This window comes from Gopherus flavomarginatus, chromosome 24 (assembly GCF_025201925.1).
Source record: "Gopherus flavomarginatus isolate rGopFla2 chromosome 24, rGopFla2.mat.asm, whole genome shotgun sequence".
Classification (NCBI taxonomy): domain Eukaryota; kingdom Metazoa; phylum Chordata; order Testudines; family Testudinidae; genus Gopherus; species Gopherus flavomarginatus.
The window spans coordinates 7,476,262-7,494,000 of NC_066640.1; the positions used below are offsets into that span (position 1 = coordinate 7,476,262).

The 17,739-nt window shown below is 48.3% G+C and overlaps 2 protein-coding genes across 10 annotated transcripts in view; one reads left to right on the top strand and one right to left on the bottom strand.

The window, feature by feature from the left end:
- The window catches only part of RFX2 (regulatory factor X2), a 99,304-nt gene extending 90,518 nt beyond the window's left edge, over nt 1–8,786 (top strand). For all 9 annotated transcript variants that reach the window (XM_050934247.1, XM_050934252.1, XM_050934253.1 and 6 more), the window contains 2 exons: nt 4,974–5,016; nt 5,278–8,786. In XM_050934247.1, coding sequence (XP_050790204.1) covers nt 4,974–5,016; nt 5,278–5,387 — 153 coding nt within the window. In that variant the 3' untranslated portion in view covers nt 5,388–8,786. The remainder of the gene's footprint in view (nt 1–4,973; nt 5,017–5,277) is intronic.
- Nucleotides 8,787–11,732: 2,946 nt separating this feature from the next.
- On the bottom strand, nt 11,733–17,715 carry LOC127040294 (CD209 antigen-like protein E). The gene is made up of 6 exons (XM_050934275.1): nt 17,622–17,715; nt 16,889–16,993; nt 15,861–16,025; nt 15,356–15,507; nt 14,028–14,137; nt 11,733–13,109 (listed from the first exon to the last, which is right to left on the bottom strand). The coding sequence occupies exons 1-6, from the start codon at nt 17,698–17,700 to the stop codon at nt 12,911–12,913; spliced, it is 810 nt and encodes a 269-aa protein (XP_050790232.1). The 5' UTR covers nt 17,701–17,715; the 3' UTR covers nt 11,733–12,910.
- Nucleotides 17,716–17,739: the final 24 nt, after the last annotated feature.

Sequence of the window (17,739 nt, forward strand, 5' to 3'; positions counted from 1 at the left end):
CATCTGGTCACCCTAATGTGGAGGGAGATATGTAACAACTTTTTGCCCCACATTATGATTTCCACACGCGGGTTTTAGACCAAACAAAAACAAGGTGATTAACTACACAAGATAGATTTGATGTGACTCTTAAGGGGTAGCAAACAGGTCACAGCAGGTTACCTCGCATATAAACAAAAACGCAGTCTAAGCGTAATATACTAGAGACTGGAGATGAGTAGCAAATTCTCACCCTAAGGGATGAGTTAAGCCGGTTGCAGAGATTCTTAAAGGGCACGCTGCACTTGCTTGCAGCTTCAAACCTCAGGTATTTCTTTCACAGGCTAGAAATCCCTCTAGCCTGGGTCCAGCCCTTCCCCCTAGTTCAGTCTCTGTTCCTCAGGTGTTTACAGGAGTCTCTTTGGGTGGGTAGTAAGTATCAGAGGGTAGCCGTGTTAGTCTGGATCTGTAAAAGCAACAAAGAATCCTGTGGCACGTTATAGACTAACAGACGTTTTGGAGCATGAGCTTTCGTGGGTGAATACCCACTTCCTCAGATGCATGTCTTTGGGTGGGAAGTCAGTGAAGAACCGTGATGATGTCACTGCCCTGTCTTAAATAGCTTTTGCATATGGTGGGAACCCTTTCTCTCCAAGCTTGGTTCCCATGCCTTTCAGTGGTAGAGTCCAGTACCAGGTGATCTGGTCGCATGCCCCTGTAATGGCATAGCTACATGACTAGCCCCTGTACATGACTAGAAGGCTGTTTGTAGCATCCTCAGGAAGGCTCCCTGGTGGGAGATTAGCTTCTTCTAAGACCTATTGTTCTCCCTAATGGCCCTTCCCAGCCAGCCATCCAGACTGATTGCATTCTGCCTAGTGGGCCTACCCCAGGTATAAACACATTTGTAATAGATGCATAAACAATATTCCTAACTTCAGATACTAAAATGATACATGCATACAAATAGAATAACCATATTCAGTGAATGATAATATTTTCCATGATTTCTCACATGACCTATCTTGCATAAAATACATTGTAGTTAGGCCGTAATCATATCACAGTAATATTACTGTGAGGAACACCAGGCATAATGCCACAGGAGCTATACACACTCATTCATACGAGGCAACCAGGGCCAGATTAAGATTGAGGGGCCTAAGTATGAATGACATATTGCAAAAAAAATGGAAGTCATCAAACATTTCTCTACATAAACATTTAACATATTTATTTATGTAAAATGAACAAGTTTATTCTACTCTCACGACACTCAGTTCTTCAAACAGATACTTCTGAGTAAGAGATAGCATGAGAGATGCTACGCTGGGCCTCCTTCCTCCTAGTGCTTATCTGTCTGAGTATGAACACTGCAGCATTCCCCATCCTGCTCATCTCTTTCCACCTTGTACTTATACTGTCAGCTCTCCGCTGGCACAGTGCAAAGCCAAGCCCTGCAGGTGTTTCCCCCAAGCTATGGCCTCTACCGCACACACCCCATCTCACTCTCACTGCAGTCTGGGAGGCAGCCAGCTTTTGTTATGTAAAAGAAAACCACTCCGGTGTAAAATCCAGTGAAGTAGAGGAAGTAGTAGTGGGAAAATGAGATTGGGTGGCATTGTATTTTAGGCTGTCTTGCTCTGAAAGCTGCCTCCCAGTGTTGCACTGGCTGAGGACAATGAATTACTGTTTTCACATTGAACCCAAATATTATTTGTGGGATGAAACCCAGTTTGTGTTGTTAATCTCTAGTGATTGACCACATCAGGCCATTCTGTCACCAAGCTCTGCCACACAGGGCTGCCCAGGGGGTGGGGTGGGGGCAAGTGGGGCAGTTTGCCCCAGGCCCTAGAGGGGCCCCCACAAGAATATAGTATTCTATGATATTGCAACTTTTTTTTAATGGAAGGGGCCCCCAAAATTGCTTTGCCCCAGGCCTCCTGAATCCTCTGGGCGGCCCTGCTGAATAGAATCATAGGACTGGAAGGGATCTCGAGAGATCATCTAGTCCAGTCCCCTGCACTCGTGGCAGGATGAACTATTATCTATTCTAGAATGTGAGAGCAGCAGCTGTGATGTGAAGTTTTTTTGTTTTTTTTTTAACATGAGTTCTGTGTGCACCAGTCCCCTATGGTTTGCATTTGTTTGTTTTTAAACGTTCTGTAAGAGAAATGTAACAGCTGGAAATGACACAGATCTTTAGATGGCTGCCCAATCATGATATTTCGCACTTGTGTACTATGTTAGCTCTTTGGAATCACTGTACAAACATTAAACAAACGATCTAAAGCTTTTCAGCTTTTGAACGATGAGGAGTTGACAAAACAGAGCTATTCCCTGTTGTGTTCTCGGCCCCCCTGAACAAAAAGACTTCATTGAAAATCAACATCTTAAAAGAACCATTAAAGATCTTTCAAAAAAATAGTCCAACCAAGGCTGCTATAGTGACACCCTTGTTCCATCAGGTCTGGTGTTTAAGACTGGTGTAGAATGAAGGGAGAGCTTCCTGTTTCCACAGCATGTGTAAATCAAGCAGTCCTTGCTTATTTTTTTTCCCTTCAAGTGCTCAGAGTTTAGGGGAGGAAAGTGAATGAGATTCTGCTTATACCAGGTGTGAGAGAGCAGAAGGGACCAAAATCTATTCTTGTGCGAGAATCTGTTCTCCTTGAAGTCAGTGAGGCCATGTCCACACTACAGAGTAAAATCGAAATTAATAAAATCGATTTTATAAAACAGGTTTTATAAAATCGATTTTACGCGTCCACACTAGGGCACATTACTTCGGTGGTGTGCGTCCATGGTCCCAGGCTACCATCGATTTCCGGAGCGGTGCACTCTGGGTAGCTCAGTAAAAGAATGGGACCAATAACTTCGATTTCCGTCCACACTAACCCTAAATCGATATAGTAATATTGATTTTAGGGTTACTCCTCTCGTTGAGCAGGAGTACAGAAATCGATTTTAAGACCTCTTAAAATCGATTTTAAGTGCCTTGTAGTGTGGACGGGTACAGCGTTAAAACGATTTAACGCTGTTTAAATCGATTTAACGCTGTAGTGTGGACCAGGCCTAAGACTACACGAGTGTGGCAATCAGCAGGTCTGTGTTCTCATTCCCTTCTCAGCTCACACACATTCCATCTTTACCCAACATTTCCCAGTTGGGAAAGACGCTAGGTTGAGCTGAGGCAGAAAAATAAAGACTGACTTCAGGTTTATTTAGCTTAAAGTGTTTGGAATGAAACTCAGAAGAAATCAAATGTGAGGTACTTTTCTGGTGGATTGAACTGCTAGAGAACCAGCAAATGGACAGAACCTGCCTTTAGCCTATTCAGCCAGTCTTTCTATCATAGCCTGCTGAGAAGTGGATTCAGTGCCGTAACAAGGGCGTGGCGAGTGAGCGCGCAAAGTGGAGGGGTGCAGCTCTACCGCAGTTGGCGCCGCTTCAGCAGCAGCTCTACCGATGCCACTTTTTCGGTGGCAATTCGGCAGCAGGTCCCTGAGTCCCTCTCGGAGGGAAAGACCTGCCGCTGAATTGCCGCTGCCACTTCATTCATTCTTCGGCAATTCGGCTGTGGGTCCTTCTCTCCAACAGGGACTCAAGGACCCGCTGCTGAAGAGCCTGGAGCTGGCCCTTGCCTCAGGCACAAAAATTCCTTGTTATGGCTCTGAGTGGATTTAAAATCCTTGAGAGAGAGAGGGGAGGGAGAAACCTACAATACTGTGTGTTAAGCATCCTCCAGTGCTTTTGCAACCCCTTAAAAGTACAAAGATACGTTGGCCTGTGGAACTAGGCTGAGCAGAAAGAACGTGGTTACCCTGTGCATCTAAGTACAGAAAAATACATCAAAGAAAAAAATTGAAAGTCTTTGATTTTTAGTACAGTTCAATACAGTATTGAACACAGGGCATCATAACTCTGAAGTCCCTCGATGGGAGGTTCGGTTAAAGTGCTGGTATCCAAATGGGATGTTTTGTTTTTCCTGAAAAGGGGGTGGAAATTCATTCCTTATATGTGGGAGGGGCAGTAGTTCTGACTGGTACTGGATAGAGTGTGTGCAGGTTCTGTGCAAGCTTCCCACCCTACCGCTCTGGTACTGTCTCTTCCCCCCACCACCCCCTTGCCCTGCCGCACCACAGGCACTCACTAGTTGTCCAGAAATGGGACCCAGCACGCATAGAAGAGGATGATGATGGACACTAGGACCCAGGAGGCAGCATCCTGGAGCTGTCTGCCAACCTCAACCCAGGAGAGGGACAGAGGGAGCCTCTTCCCTCTAGAGTGACCAGATGTCCCAATTTTATAGGGACAGTCCTGATTTTTGGGTCTTCTCTTATATAGGCTCCTAATACTCCTCACCCCTGTCCTGATTTTTCACACTTGCTGTCTGGTCACCCGGCTTCCTCCCTGACAGCTAAGCAGAGCTCTGGAGGGATCAGGGGGCAATGCCCACTCAAACTACACCCATGGCTGGCACAGGTTCCTGTGGTAACTGGATTTTTAGTGTCCGGTCACCAGTGTTAACAGGATCCCTGACAACGTGTTTCTGCAGCGCAGGGAGATGCAGCAGGCTGGCTGCTGGCTGAGCGCCTTCCAAGCCGCAGGCAGCTGCTTTGCCTTTCCTGCTGGCAGGAGCAGTCCAGCAGGGCTGTGTGAATAAGATCTCCCACCCCTCACCCGGCCGCACCCCCTATCTGACCAGTAGGACCTAAAAATAGGAGAGCCTAAGGCTATAGCCATATTAGTCTAATGGTTAATCTGGCCCTGGAGGCAATATCTGGCCTGAATGGTCTTGGGCAGCTCAAGTCCCTGACTGCTCAGTACCACCGTCTGTGCTGCTTGGGAATTAGCTGCCAAGATTTGTAACTTCTGTTAAGTTCTTAAAATCAGCTATTAATTAAAATTGTTTTGAAACAGCTGACAGATGAGCACTGTCTGTGCATCCAGGGGACTCTTTAAACCTCACTCATCCAAGTTGTTTTCTCTTTCAGTTCAGTGACCTTGCATCCATGTCCTCAACACTGCTGGATAAAGGTATCTTCCAGCTCTATTCTTCTCTTTCTCCTCTAGAGGTAGCTCCTTTTAGTCAATATTGAGATTAATTTGTTGTGGGGCGGGGAAGCTTGTGATCTGGAGACACGGTCAGTTTCCAGGGTGCCATCTCAGGAGAAATAGTTACTTGAAAATACTAAAAAAGAGTAAATGAAAACTTGGCACAAGCCACCTCTGTCCTCTGGTTTAACTGAATTGCACCTATCCCCCAAAAATGCTGATGCTGGGAATTGTCATCCACAGATGACATTAGCGACCTTGGAGGCGAGGCAGACGCAGATTCCCGAAGTGTCGGCGAGCCACTAGTGAAGCGTGAACGTAGCGACCCTGGCTACTCACTGCAAGAGATCTAGAACGGGGACTTGGGTTTCTCCAGCCAGATTAAATGTCTGAAGACTTTTGGGACCCAGGTTTGAAAGTCAAGCCTGAATTGCCTAGTATTCGGCAATATTAGTGCCTCTTAGTTTATCTTAATGTTTACTTCTGTTCGAGGAAGGGTTTAAGGCCTTGTGAGCATGTGTAAAGGATGCAGCGGTTTGCGAAGAGGGTAGCAGTTTGCCCGTACAGGAAGAGCCAATTGGAAGCCTGCTTTCTCCATCTTTCTACATGTAAAAGGAGCACAATTGGTAGGTGAAGGGTGATGGTTCAAGAAAAATCCATGAAGGACAATGCCTTCGTGGTTGACAATGAATTGAACTCCCTGGCCTTGGGATGTTCCCAGGACTGGTTGCTTGAGTCCTGTTCACCTGATCAAGTTGCTTTGGAGTAGAGGGGGTCAGATTAGGGGTTAAGGGGGCTTCTGTTTCAGGGGGTGGGGTTTGGGTTTCTTCTCTGCTTTTTCAGACTTCACTGTGATATGGAAATTGCACCAGTCAGTGCCCGAGAAGAACTCTCCTACGCCCTTTTGGGATGGGGCGTCCAGCCTGGCCACTCACACTGTGGGATTACAGCACAACCTTCTCTTGTACCTACCTGGAGAGAGAGGCCCTGTGCTGTGTGTCTGTCTGACCCATGCAGGGTGGTGCGTAGTGTGTAGTTTGGGCTTTGCATGACACAACTTTCCTACCCAATCCTCTGTTACTTGCTGTGTATTGCTGCTTTTAGTCCATGGCTGATTCTGTGACTGCCCTGTAAATGGTTCAGAACTCGGACTCTCACGGGAGCGTCTGGTACCCTTTCTGTCTGATTTGAGATACCAAAGGACTTGGAGGAAACAGCAGCTGGTCACACCATTTGGTCTTTGCCCTCCATGCTCTAATGCGAACAGTGACTGGAGGGAGAGAACAAAAGGAATAAGGTAGGCACATCCTCACCGGGACATTTCAGCGCAAGGCAGATTTAGGCCCAGAGCTTCAGCACCTGTTAAAATTTTTAAGAGTCAGATCTGCCATGCTGCCAAAATGTTGAATGTAGGGTTTGGGGGTGGGAGGGCAGCTAACCCAGGGCACAGGCCTGGGGCATGAGCATGGGTGCTGGGGTTACATTGCAGTGCCTTAGGGAGGACTGGCACACCTGCTTTCCTCTGCCGTTCCAGTTTAAACTGGTACAGTAGTGCCTGTCGCTCGGAATACGAGGTCTGAAAACAGTAAATTAACCAGTTTCCATGTAGCATTTGTGAGCAAATTGTGGGGCACTTTGGCCAGGTTCATGCTCCACCCTCACAGTGGCAACTCCTAGCCGTGTATCATTTACCACTGCAGATCATTCTCATTGCTGTGACTGAACATGTGTGGCTTAGAGACCTCTGTCCCAATGTGTTTATGTACACTGCTATGTCCTGTAGGGTTCATATTATGTCATTACCTACGCGGTGTGAGAAGGGACAAAATTCCAGCATCAAACCAAACTAAAGAAAAAAAAAAGTGCAAATCTTTGTGAATAAATGCGGTGTCATAACTAGCTTTTATTATTTCTGATTTATGAGTATTTACTGTGAGCTTTCCCCAAACTCTTGTGTGTATTTGCATATCAAAGTATAATCTATCCACCATATAATACTCATTAATTCCAAAAGGTACTAACAGTGTAGTAACAATTTTTTTTAAAGGGTGAGAGCTAAGGGAAAGGAGGCTAGTGGCAGATCTTCCTACACTGGGCTATAGTACAGTTGTCCATGCGAGGGTGCTGTGTCTCTATAAATGTCACAAACTCAGGGAGAGATAGGGGAAAGTATGACTTATTTGCCATTCTTTACAAATTTAGTTCTGCAATGTCTAGTGTCCTAGCCCCCTCAGATGCAACCCGCACAGTCTTACGTTCCCTTGCTCCTGAAGAATTTGATGTTAATTGCAGCTGTTGTTCTTTGCAGCTTGTAGCCACTGACTGCATCAGATGTCTGCTTGCCACGTAAGTGCAAACGAGAATACAGATGAGGCAGGCCAGCTATTTTGATAGCTGCCCAAACTGGCCATGCACAAAAATCCCAGTTAAAAAAAAGAACAGTAATAACAACGCATTGAGCACTCAGACCTATACAAGAACAAATTCTTATGGCCCCAGTTCCTTCTTTATCTGCCCAAACCCTACTGCCGTTGGCTGCTGCCGTAGCCGCTCAAGAGGGCAAGCATGGGATCCACCGAGGCTGTCAGCTTAAAGCAAACCTTTTCAGGCTTAGCCTTTGGCATGTGATTTTTTTTTTTTTTGGCATGATCCAGCTGCTGATTTGCTGTTGGAGTTATCTGCTTGGGCTATGGCGTTCTGTGCTGGGGTGTCTGCCATGAGAGAAGAGGATAGGACCACACAGGGAATTGGCACCTCAGAGCCTTAATTACAGCAAATGCCTTACGACACCCCCCCCCCCCCCCAGACTTTAATCATTGTCACGGGATGGATGGGAAGGGCGGGTGAAGAGACACTGAAGACATGACAGTCCACTGCCTGGAACATATTCTCCTCCAACTACCATATAAACATGGTTCACAGAGGCAGGTGGTGGAGGGAAGAGAGGGGCCTTTGTACCTATATCAAACTTTTTCTATAGCCTCCCATGTGGCATTGATACAGCAGCAGGGCTTTGGCCCTGTCCAGGGAAACTTTCCCTCCACATAACTCTGAAAAACAATAGAGAACACATGCTAAAAAGTTAGTGATTCTGTACTGGCCACATGACCAGGGTGCACTGAATGCTCAGGTCCATTTCACGCCTGCTGTCCAACAAACGTACTCCCAAGTTGCTACTGTGCTGGCCAAATAATGAACACTCTCAGTGAAATGTCCTGTGCACGAGGCTTCTGCATCATCTCAAATGCTGAGGGAATAAACATCTACCCACCTAAGTCCTGCTGCTGTCATCACGGGAGCTACCTGCGGGAGGGATGAGAGCAGGATTGGACTCAGGAACTCCCATTGAGCTTAACCCCTACTCATCCATAGCCGATGGAGACAGAGCAGAGGGGAGCAGCTGGCTGGGCCTCAGCAGCCATTTCACATCGCCATCAACCTGCCCTTTGGTGGCGACACGGCCCCTAGCATGCAGCTGCGGGATGGGAAGGCTGAGAAGTTTCCTGGACCATGTGTTGTGGGCCCTGTTTCTAAACCCTTTGTGTAACACCCTAGACCACAGACGCTGATTTGCTCACTTCCAGTAGTTTCTACAGAATACAGGCTTGCTGGCTGTGACTTAATTCTCTTTTATTTGGCAGCTGCTGAAATATGTAGATGAGTTGTTATTAACGATTAAAGTCTCAGAAAAGGCCAAATTTGGGTGTGTGTAATTTTTTCCCTTCCACAAGGAAAAAGGTGAAAGTTCAAAACAAAAAGGCTTACACTTTGAATTCCTGAGAAACAAATGAAGCAGCTAGTCTGAAAATGTGCACAAGTAAGTTGATGAGGGAAGGCCCAGGGAGCAGGGGCAGGTTAGCCAGAAGGAGTCACAGCGTCTATTCCTTGCTCTTATTACTCACCAGCTCAGTGACCAGCATCAAGTTACGTCTTTCTCTCTGCTTCTGTTTCTCTTCGTCTATTTGCAGTACAAGCTTTTGTAGTATGGAGGGGCTGTAGCCCCAAATGTGCACGCTGCTCCGCACCACTCTTGGTTAGAGCTTCCAGCTGCAACTGTCATAATTAGGGCCCTGCCAAACTCCCAGTCATGAAAAACACAGCACGGACTGTGAAATCTGGTCTCCCCCCGTGAAATCTGGTCTTTTGGGTGCTTTTACCCTATACTATGTAGATTTCATGGGGGAGACCAGCATTTCTCAAATTAGGGGTCCTGACCCAAAAAGGAGTTGCAGGGGAGTCAAGTTATTTTAGGGGTGGGGGGGTCGCAGTATTTCCACCCTTACTTCTGCACTGCTGGCTTCAGAGCTGGGCAGCCGGAGAGCGGCGGCTACTGACTGAGGGCCCATCTCTGCAGGGAGCAGCGCAGCAGTGAGGGTGGCAATACCATATCAGGCCATCCTTACTTCTGCACTGCTGCTGGCAGTAGCTCTGCCTTCAGAGCTGCTCTCCAGCTGCCCAGCTCTGAAAGCAGCGCCAGCACCAGCAGCAGTGCAGAAGTCAGGGTAGCAGTACCGCAGCCCCCGCCCCTACAATAACCTTATGGCCCCACCCCAATCAACTCCTTTTTGGGTTGGGACCCCTACAATTACAACACTGTGAAATTTCAGATTTAAATACTGAAATCATGAAATTTATGATTTTTTAAATCCTATGACTGAAATTGACCAAAATGGACCCTGAATTTGTTAAGGCCCTAGTCGTAATGAATGGTATTTTCAGAGCACTGCTCACCAGCCCCCTCTTCAGGCCACTCAAATTCCATCACCCTAATGAAGTCAGACTCTGACTTTAAAAAGCACCAAAAGTCAGAAGCCGGGTCTGCCTTCCAGCTTGAGGTCCGAGGCCTGACCTAGAGAGGAGAAGAGCATCCTCTTCTGAGACCAAACTGCCTTAGACGTACAGCAGCTGGGCCCATGAAACACTTAGGGGTTGGAAAAGCTGGAGCTGTGCAACGCTGGGATTGCGTACCGAGTTAGCGAAGGACAAACAGCTAGAATTTCAAAATGCCACTTCCTTCCTTTGAGGCCTTCCTGCTCGTTCCCCATCAGGTAGTTCTCATTCTCATGCTTCAGGGAAGCCTCACGGCATTTCATCCTCCCCTCCGTGAAAGTGGGATGCAGCTAAATCTTATTTTATAGAGAAAGGCGCCATGGTGGCTTTTTTCAATCAGCCAAAAGCCTCTTTGAGGGCTGGAGCCTGTAGCTGTCCCTTGTAACTGGCGCTTCTCAAGTGGTTGATTAGGAAGTTGCTCCTAAGTTACCCTGGTTTTAATGATTGCATGAATGTTCCTTGTTCACCCCGCCCAGCCACAAGCAGCGTAGGTTGCAGCAGCGCCAAAGGTCATTTTCAGCTGGAGCCCACGGCTGTGAAATGCATCCCCAGGAAAGACCGTGGCCCTTACTCTTCATGCTCGGCGCTAAGGCTTTAACTGCAAGGCCTTCCACGTGTTGTGGCCGAATCTCAGTGTCTCAAGAAGAACTGAGTCGCGGGAGAGGGAGAAGAGAATGTACTGGCTTTGTACTGGAGTCGGTGTCACGTGGCCCCATTGCTGTTACAATTTACAGCACTGAGGAAACTGTGACCTTCAGGAACCTCAGCTTGCTGCGGGGTGTGACCAGTTGCTGCAGATGCTTCCTACCGCAGAAGAGCTAAATCAGAGTATTGGGAAAGTCCTACTTACAAGCATGCAACGTGCTATGCAAATCTCCCAGAAGTGTGGCTGTGGACTAGGCCATGGAATTGGTTTGTATCACTGAAAATCCATTCAGCGTTGTCCAGGGTAGCAGCTCTCAAATCCCATCTCTCTCTGGCGCTCCTCACTTGTTCCTGGTTTCCTGCTGCAGGCCATCAGGTCTCCACTCACACTGCACAACAAGCAGCTTCCAGTCTGGCATTTCCGTGCTTGGTTCTGAAATCTTCATATTCTTTGAAAATAGTTTGCGTGTGCAAACAGTACTAAATCTGTGCTGCCATTCTCAAAGCATTCGGCACACAAACTGCTGTGGCCTCACAGCCTCATTACCCCATTCTTATACAGATGGGGAAACTGAGTCACAGAGAGAGGGAACTTGCTCAAGTACGCGGCAGAGCTGAGAATAGATCTCAGGTCTCTGCGTTCTATTCCCAGCGTTGCCACTGGCCTGGTAGGTGACCTTGGGCAAGTCACTTTGCCTCAGTTTCCCCCTCTGTAAAATTGAGATACTGATTTCTTGTGTAAGTCACTTTATCACTGTGAGCCAGGGATTACCACCACCGTAAAACACACATGCAAACTGGGGACTCTGATTCTGACAGGACGTAGGGGCAAAGCTGAAGAGATCTGGCTCGGCACTTTCCCTCATTTCCTCCTCCAACTCTCTCTCTCTTTTTTTTTTTTTTTTAATTAGACTGCCTTTGTCTCTTATTTAGAAAAGAAAAACCAAACCAAAGTGCAGCTGTAAAAACGAGAGGTGGGGAAGGAAAACCAGGCATACATAGAGGCCTGGATATACTAAGGGACCTTGGTGGTGCAACACCTAATTTTCAAGCACCTAGCCATGCAGAGGAATCCACAAATCCTGGGTTAGGCGCCTGGGCTGCCCATTCAATACGTGGGGAGATAGGCCTTACCCCAGGCTCAGAGTTATCAAGGGGGACTCCTCCTGCTCCGGTTCTTTGGTGCAGAATCAGGAGTGCTCAGAAACCAGCACCTGATCATATTCTCCTCTGGCACTAGTTTACTCCTGACACCATATCACATGCACCTTGTACACACTTGGTTTCAGGGCTGCCTCTAGCAGGTCAGATTTCTGCATCACATATGGACTTCCAGCAGATCAAGGGACGTGATCATTCCCCTCTATTCGGCATGGGTGAGGCCTCATCTGGAGTTCTGTGTCCAGTTTTGGGCCCCACACTACAAGGAGGACATGGAAAAATTGGAAAGAGTCCAGCGGAGGGCAACAAAAATGATTAGGGGGCTGGAGCACATGACTTCTGAGAAGAGGCTGAGGGACCTGAGACTGTTTAGTCTGCAGAAGAGAAGAATGAGTGGGGGATTTGATAGCTGCTTTCAACTATCTGATGGGGGGTTCCAAAGAGGATGGAGCTCGTCTGTTCTCCGTGGTGGCAGATGACAGAACAAGGAGCAATGGTCTCAAGTGGCAGTGGGAGAGGTTTAGGTTGGATATTAGGAAACACTATTTCACTAGGAGGGTGGTGAAGCACTGGAATGGGTTCCCTTGGGAGGTGGTGGAATCTCTTTCCTTAGAGGTTTTTAAGGTCAGGCTTGACAAAGCCCTGGCTGGGATGATTTCATTGGGGATTGGCCCTGCTTTGAGCAGGGGGTTGGACTAGACACCTCCTGAGGTCCCTTCCAACCCTGAGATTCTATCACTGGCTTTAGAGCTGCCTTCACAGAGAGATCACACCAGCCGTGTTCACTACAAGATCGTTGATGAACTGCCAAGTAGGGCTGAGATTAGCTTCAATAAGCATTACACACACAGTATCACTGAGTGGCTGAACCCTATAATACAGTTTAGCCTTCCATTACACCTACCTACACCTGCTCTGTGCCCAAAGGTAGAAAACGTAGGATTCTAGAGGGATTTTTAGAGCAAAAGTTTAGTTGCCAAGTGAATTTAGGTGCCTTCAAGGTTAGGCCACAGCTGAGCAGGGGTTTTGTGGATCTCAGCGGTGCCTAGACCTAGGAGCTAAGCACCTAAGTTCTTGTGTGGATCTGGGCAAAAATACCCTTTGGAAAACGGGGCTGGACAACCTGTGGCTTCTGCCAAGCCACCTGCAAAGGTGAGTCCTCGGCACCCTCTGCTGGGTGTTCGGCCAGCAGGAGATTAACAGGCTCAGGAGGAGCCCAGAGGTATTCTGGGACTCTGCGTCATTGGCCACAATGAACAAGATTTTCCCAGTCAGAGGAAGCTTGGATGGTGAGAGTGTCTGCTGCTGGCTTTTCACAGATGTAGTGGAAAGGTTTGTTGCACTTGTCATCATTCCAGTTACGCGGCGAGGGGGTATCATTTGTCAGAGATGCACAGTCCTCATTCTGATGGTCATCTGGCTGGGGATAGTACCAAAATCTGGAGAGAAAAAAAACCCAAAAACATGGAAGTGTCAGCACCAGCATTTTAGAAACCAACAATGCAGATTTCTCTGCATTTCAGCTCTCCTTCCTGTGATGGGCCCTCCCCCCATGCAGCACCCACTCAGTTTGCTGTTTAAAAAAAACTAATCAAATAGTTTTGGTTGAAATTTTTAATGGAAGTAACTTTGGATTTTGCAGCTAGCCCTGGTGTCAGCCCAGCCGGCATTTGGCTCAGGAGCAGCTGTGTCCAGGCTGGTGCCCACAGCACAGGAAGGATGTGGATAAACTGGAGAAGGATCAGAGAATGATGAAAGAATTAGAAAACCTGCCCTATCCTGATAAGCTATAGACCGAGCTCCTAGAGTCTAACAAAGAAAAGTTTGCAGGGTGACTTGATTAGTTGATAAGTACCTAGGTGGCCAATATTTGATAATAGGCTCTTCAAAGTAGCCAGCAGAGGTAGAACACAATAAAACGGCAGGAGGCTGAAGCTAAGCAAATGCAGATTGGAAATAAGGCATATGTTTTATCAGTGAGGGTAATTAACCACTGGAACAATTTACCATGGGTCATGGTGGGTTCTCCATCACTGACCATTTTTAAAATCAAGATTGGAGGTCTTTCTAAAAGATCTGCTCTTCTTCAAACAGGAATTGTCCTGGAGCAGTTCTCTGGCTGGCCTGTGTTAAACAGGAGGTCAGACTAGATGATCTGGTGGGGAGAGGGCAGGAGGAAGAGTGGGGGACACGTTATCCTGTTTGTCCCCTCTCAGTGCAGCTGTTGAATCAATGCACGCTCTCACCTGTTCCCCTCCAGCGTTTCTTACAGAGCTGCTGCACAGCTGAGTGGGGAGATGTTTAGCGAGTGTCCTCCAGCTAGAGCACACTGTGGAGGACTCTGCTGTATTACTTACTTTGCTTGGTTTAAGTCAGTGCCGTCCACCCACTTCCACAAGCCTTCTTCAGCCACATCTGTCAGGCCAATCCAATAACACAACTGCCTTTGCCACTGGCTGAGAAAGACCTGGAGAAGGTTACAGACAGCGCCTCATCAGAGATGCTTCAATGTTTCTACTAAGAAGCTCCACTCTGCTCTCAACCACAAATCGCACCAGGCTGCTGAACTGACAAAAAAGAGCCCTTTCCCAAAAGCATCCCCTGCAGCAGTGGAAGGGATCCCAGCTGTCCCTGTTAATCTAGGAAAGAAGGGGTCCTTCACTGTGGTACGTGTGCCCCCTGCTTTTCATTCCCAGAGATTTTAGTCCTTTTTTAGTTAGTAAGTTAGTTGTTCTGTGATCCCTGGCATCCCATAAATCAGAACTGGCTCCTCTGTTGCAGTGGGTCTTAAACTGGGGGTCAAGAACAGTTGTCAGGGGGTCATGACCACCCTGCCCTTCCCATGTCTGTCAACCAGGGAAAAGGCATGATCTTGGGTGGCCCTAGTATGGACAAATTCAAGACTTTCACCAGCAAAGTCGTCCAGCGGCCTCAGTTCTGGTGAGAGTGTCTGCTGCCTGGCCTGGTGCTCAAATGTGGCATTCCCCCACCTACCCCGTGGGGCCTGAACTGGTAGCCATTGTTAGAGGCCACCCCAGAGCGCTCTGACCAGAGGGGGCCCACAGAACAGAGCTGGAGGAGTCCAGCTTAGCCCTTCCTTCAGCACTAGGGCCATGTGAAAAATTCAGCTAGAATTTGGGACCCGCAGGAAAAGCTCCTCCCCCGGCACATCAGCCTGGGTCAACAGACTGATGGGGCTCTAGGCTCCTATTCCTCAGGCATGCCCTCAACCCCTTGGGGCCATTCAGTGCCTTCAGGAGGTGGGTCTGCAGTGCCTTGACCACTACCCACTCACAAGGCAGAATGGCCAGGTAGCAACCCATGCATTCACCCCCTAGCCTGGAAGGAGATTGAGGCAGGAAGTGGCTTAAGCCCATGCCCCTCAGAGGCAGGGGGGAGGGAACAATCTTGCCCCAGGTGAAGCAGCTCCTGCACAGAGGTGGCTGCGGCATGTACTCTTAAGCCCTGCTTCAGTAGCTAAGGAACACACAAGCCCTGTGCTAAGGGTCATGGGACAGCCCAGGTGGAAATGCCTTGGGCCCGGGCCATTGACTTGGTGTTCCTCAGCACTTCCTCAAATGTCAGGCCCAGGGTGGGCTTGCAAAAGGAGGCATTAAAAAAAACCAACAAAACAAAAAAAAAACCCACAATTGCCCTAGCCATGCTAATAAGTGGCTCCTGTTACCTGTTCCTCCAGATCATTAATGATCACTAGATCAGCCTGTTCCCTCTGGCAGCTGCTCCTGCTGTCATTCCATGATAACTTATTTGGAGAAAAGTAGTAGCATTGTCCTTTGTTTGAAACCCATGGGCCGGGGCACAAGGAACAGCTGATGTCTGAGGAGGGAGGAGAGGGAAATTGAGCACAGTTTGGATCAGAACCAGGGGCTGCGTAAGAACAACCAGCACCTGAACTAGGCCATTTTGCCCCTCCCACTGGCTGGGTAGCTGCCATCTCAGCTCCAGACCTTTGCCCGAGACAGCAGGAGAGAGGGACCTTTGCAGCTCAAGGGGGCAGCACTGCACCTGCCCTTTCCTTAAGGCCCATCCAAACAGGTGGGCGTTCGGAGCTGCGACTAGGAACTTGGACTCCTGGGTTCTCTGCCAGCCCCGCCACCGTAAGAGCCACTTCCCTGCTCAGGGCTTTAGTTTCACCCTCTGTGAACTGGGGACAATGGCACCGTACTCACTGAGGGGCTCTGAGGTGTTGGAGGACGGGGACTCCAAGGTGCAGATGTGTGTGTGTAACATCCACTGCAGTAACTGGGAGTATCTCCCTTCCACTTGCTCCATTTTGCCCTTGGCTTGCTTGGATTCCTCTAGAAGCTGCGTGTTGCCAGCCAGGAGCCGGGAATCTAGCAGAGGGAGAAGACACCACGTTTGAGTGGGGCGGCCCCTTCCCAAAGACAGTCTACTTCAGCATCGGTCTCAGCACTGATATGAAAGCTAGGCCAATTGTGGCATCACTCAACAGCCTCTCCTGGCCTTTAAGCAGGAGGCTGAAAGGTCTGCGTGAACAGTGTGGAGAATCAGGCTGCCAGAATGGACCTGCCTCTGAGCCCTAGCCTTGACAACGGCCAACTTGATTTTTCTGTGGCATTAAACTATTCTCTTTAGGTTGATCTAACTGACCCCTCCAGCCTTTGGGATTTGAGGTGCTCATCACGCCAGGCACAGATTGGTAGCCCACACTAGAAGCCAGTTACACTTGAGGAGAGTCATTCAGGATGAAACTGGGGAGGTGAAGGAGATGCTAAGGGAAAAGGATGCATAGCAATCCTATGAAGGTTAAGATCTCTGATCTAGGGCTTGGGGGCAGAGATCTTCCTAGGGAAGGAGGTTCACCTAGACTAGAGGGACCATACTTTGCAAGTCAAAAAGTATTGTCGAACTATTTCACCACCGAAAAGTTGTTACCACATGACACACGTTGAGTCACCCCTGCCAACTTTGGACATAATAGCTTCCTGGGTACATTGCTCAGAGGCAAGGATGTCCTGCTATCCACTAGCTGACTGTTGGGAACAAATTTATTTCATAAAATAGTGAACCAGAGGAGTGTTTCAAGGGGGGCGGGAAGGCTCAGCAGGCTCAGGATGTCTGAACACACTTCAGTGGGGGAAAGCATTGTTCTTTCCATTTAACAGGGCAGGGGAAAAAAAACAAAACACACACACAAAAACCCACAACCGTCATCCTTTACATCAAAAATACTTACATAGGATACTCAGGGAAATTAGCGCCACCAGGAACAGCACACAGAGAATCACCATTATCGCTAGCTGAACCCACAGAGATGTCTTCTGGGCAGAGGGCTTTGATTCTGGGCGTACAGAGAGAAAGGAAAGCTAAAAAAAACCCCCACATTGGTGTGCGTCTGGTACAGATCCTACGCGGTATCCGCAGCAGAAGAAAGTCATAGGCCAGATCCTCAGCTAGCACAACTCAGCACAGCTCCTCCAGCGGCATACGTTAATTTACACCAGCTGGTCCTTAGCATTCATAAATAGCTACAGCATCCAGTGTCCTGATGTGACAGGTCAGGCTTGGGAGGCCCGAAGAGAATGTCTTATCTGAGCTTATTATTAAGTGTTAGGTAGCATCTAGAGACACCCTCTCCCCCGAGCCCTGGCCCCCAGTGTGCTAGGTGCTGCACATACACATTGTGAGAGGCAGTCTCTGGCCTGAAGAGCTTCCAATCTAAATAGCCAAAGAGTGGCAAGGGAAACTGAAGCAGAGAGCAGCAAAGGCACTTGACTAAGATCATCCAGTAGGACAGTGGCAGACCCGGGAATAGAGCCCTGTCTCTTGGGTCCCAAACCAACGATTCATCCACTGGGCCATGCTGTCTCTATGTAACATAACACATGGGGATGTCGATATTCCAAGCCCCTCCCCGGGGCTCCTACCTGAGAAGCACCTGTCAGAGTCTCCCCGTGGCTGAATGTTACCTGCTTTCTTCACATCTGTTTGCTGCAATCTGGGAGGAAATTTCAGATCCGCATAGGTGACCTCATCTTCCTGACTCATCTTTCCTTTTCCCCACAGATCTGGGTTTCAGCTTCCTCC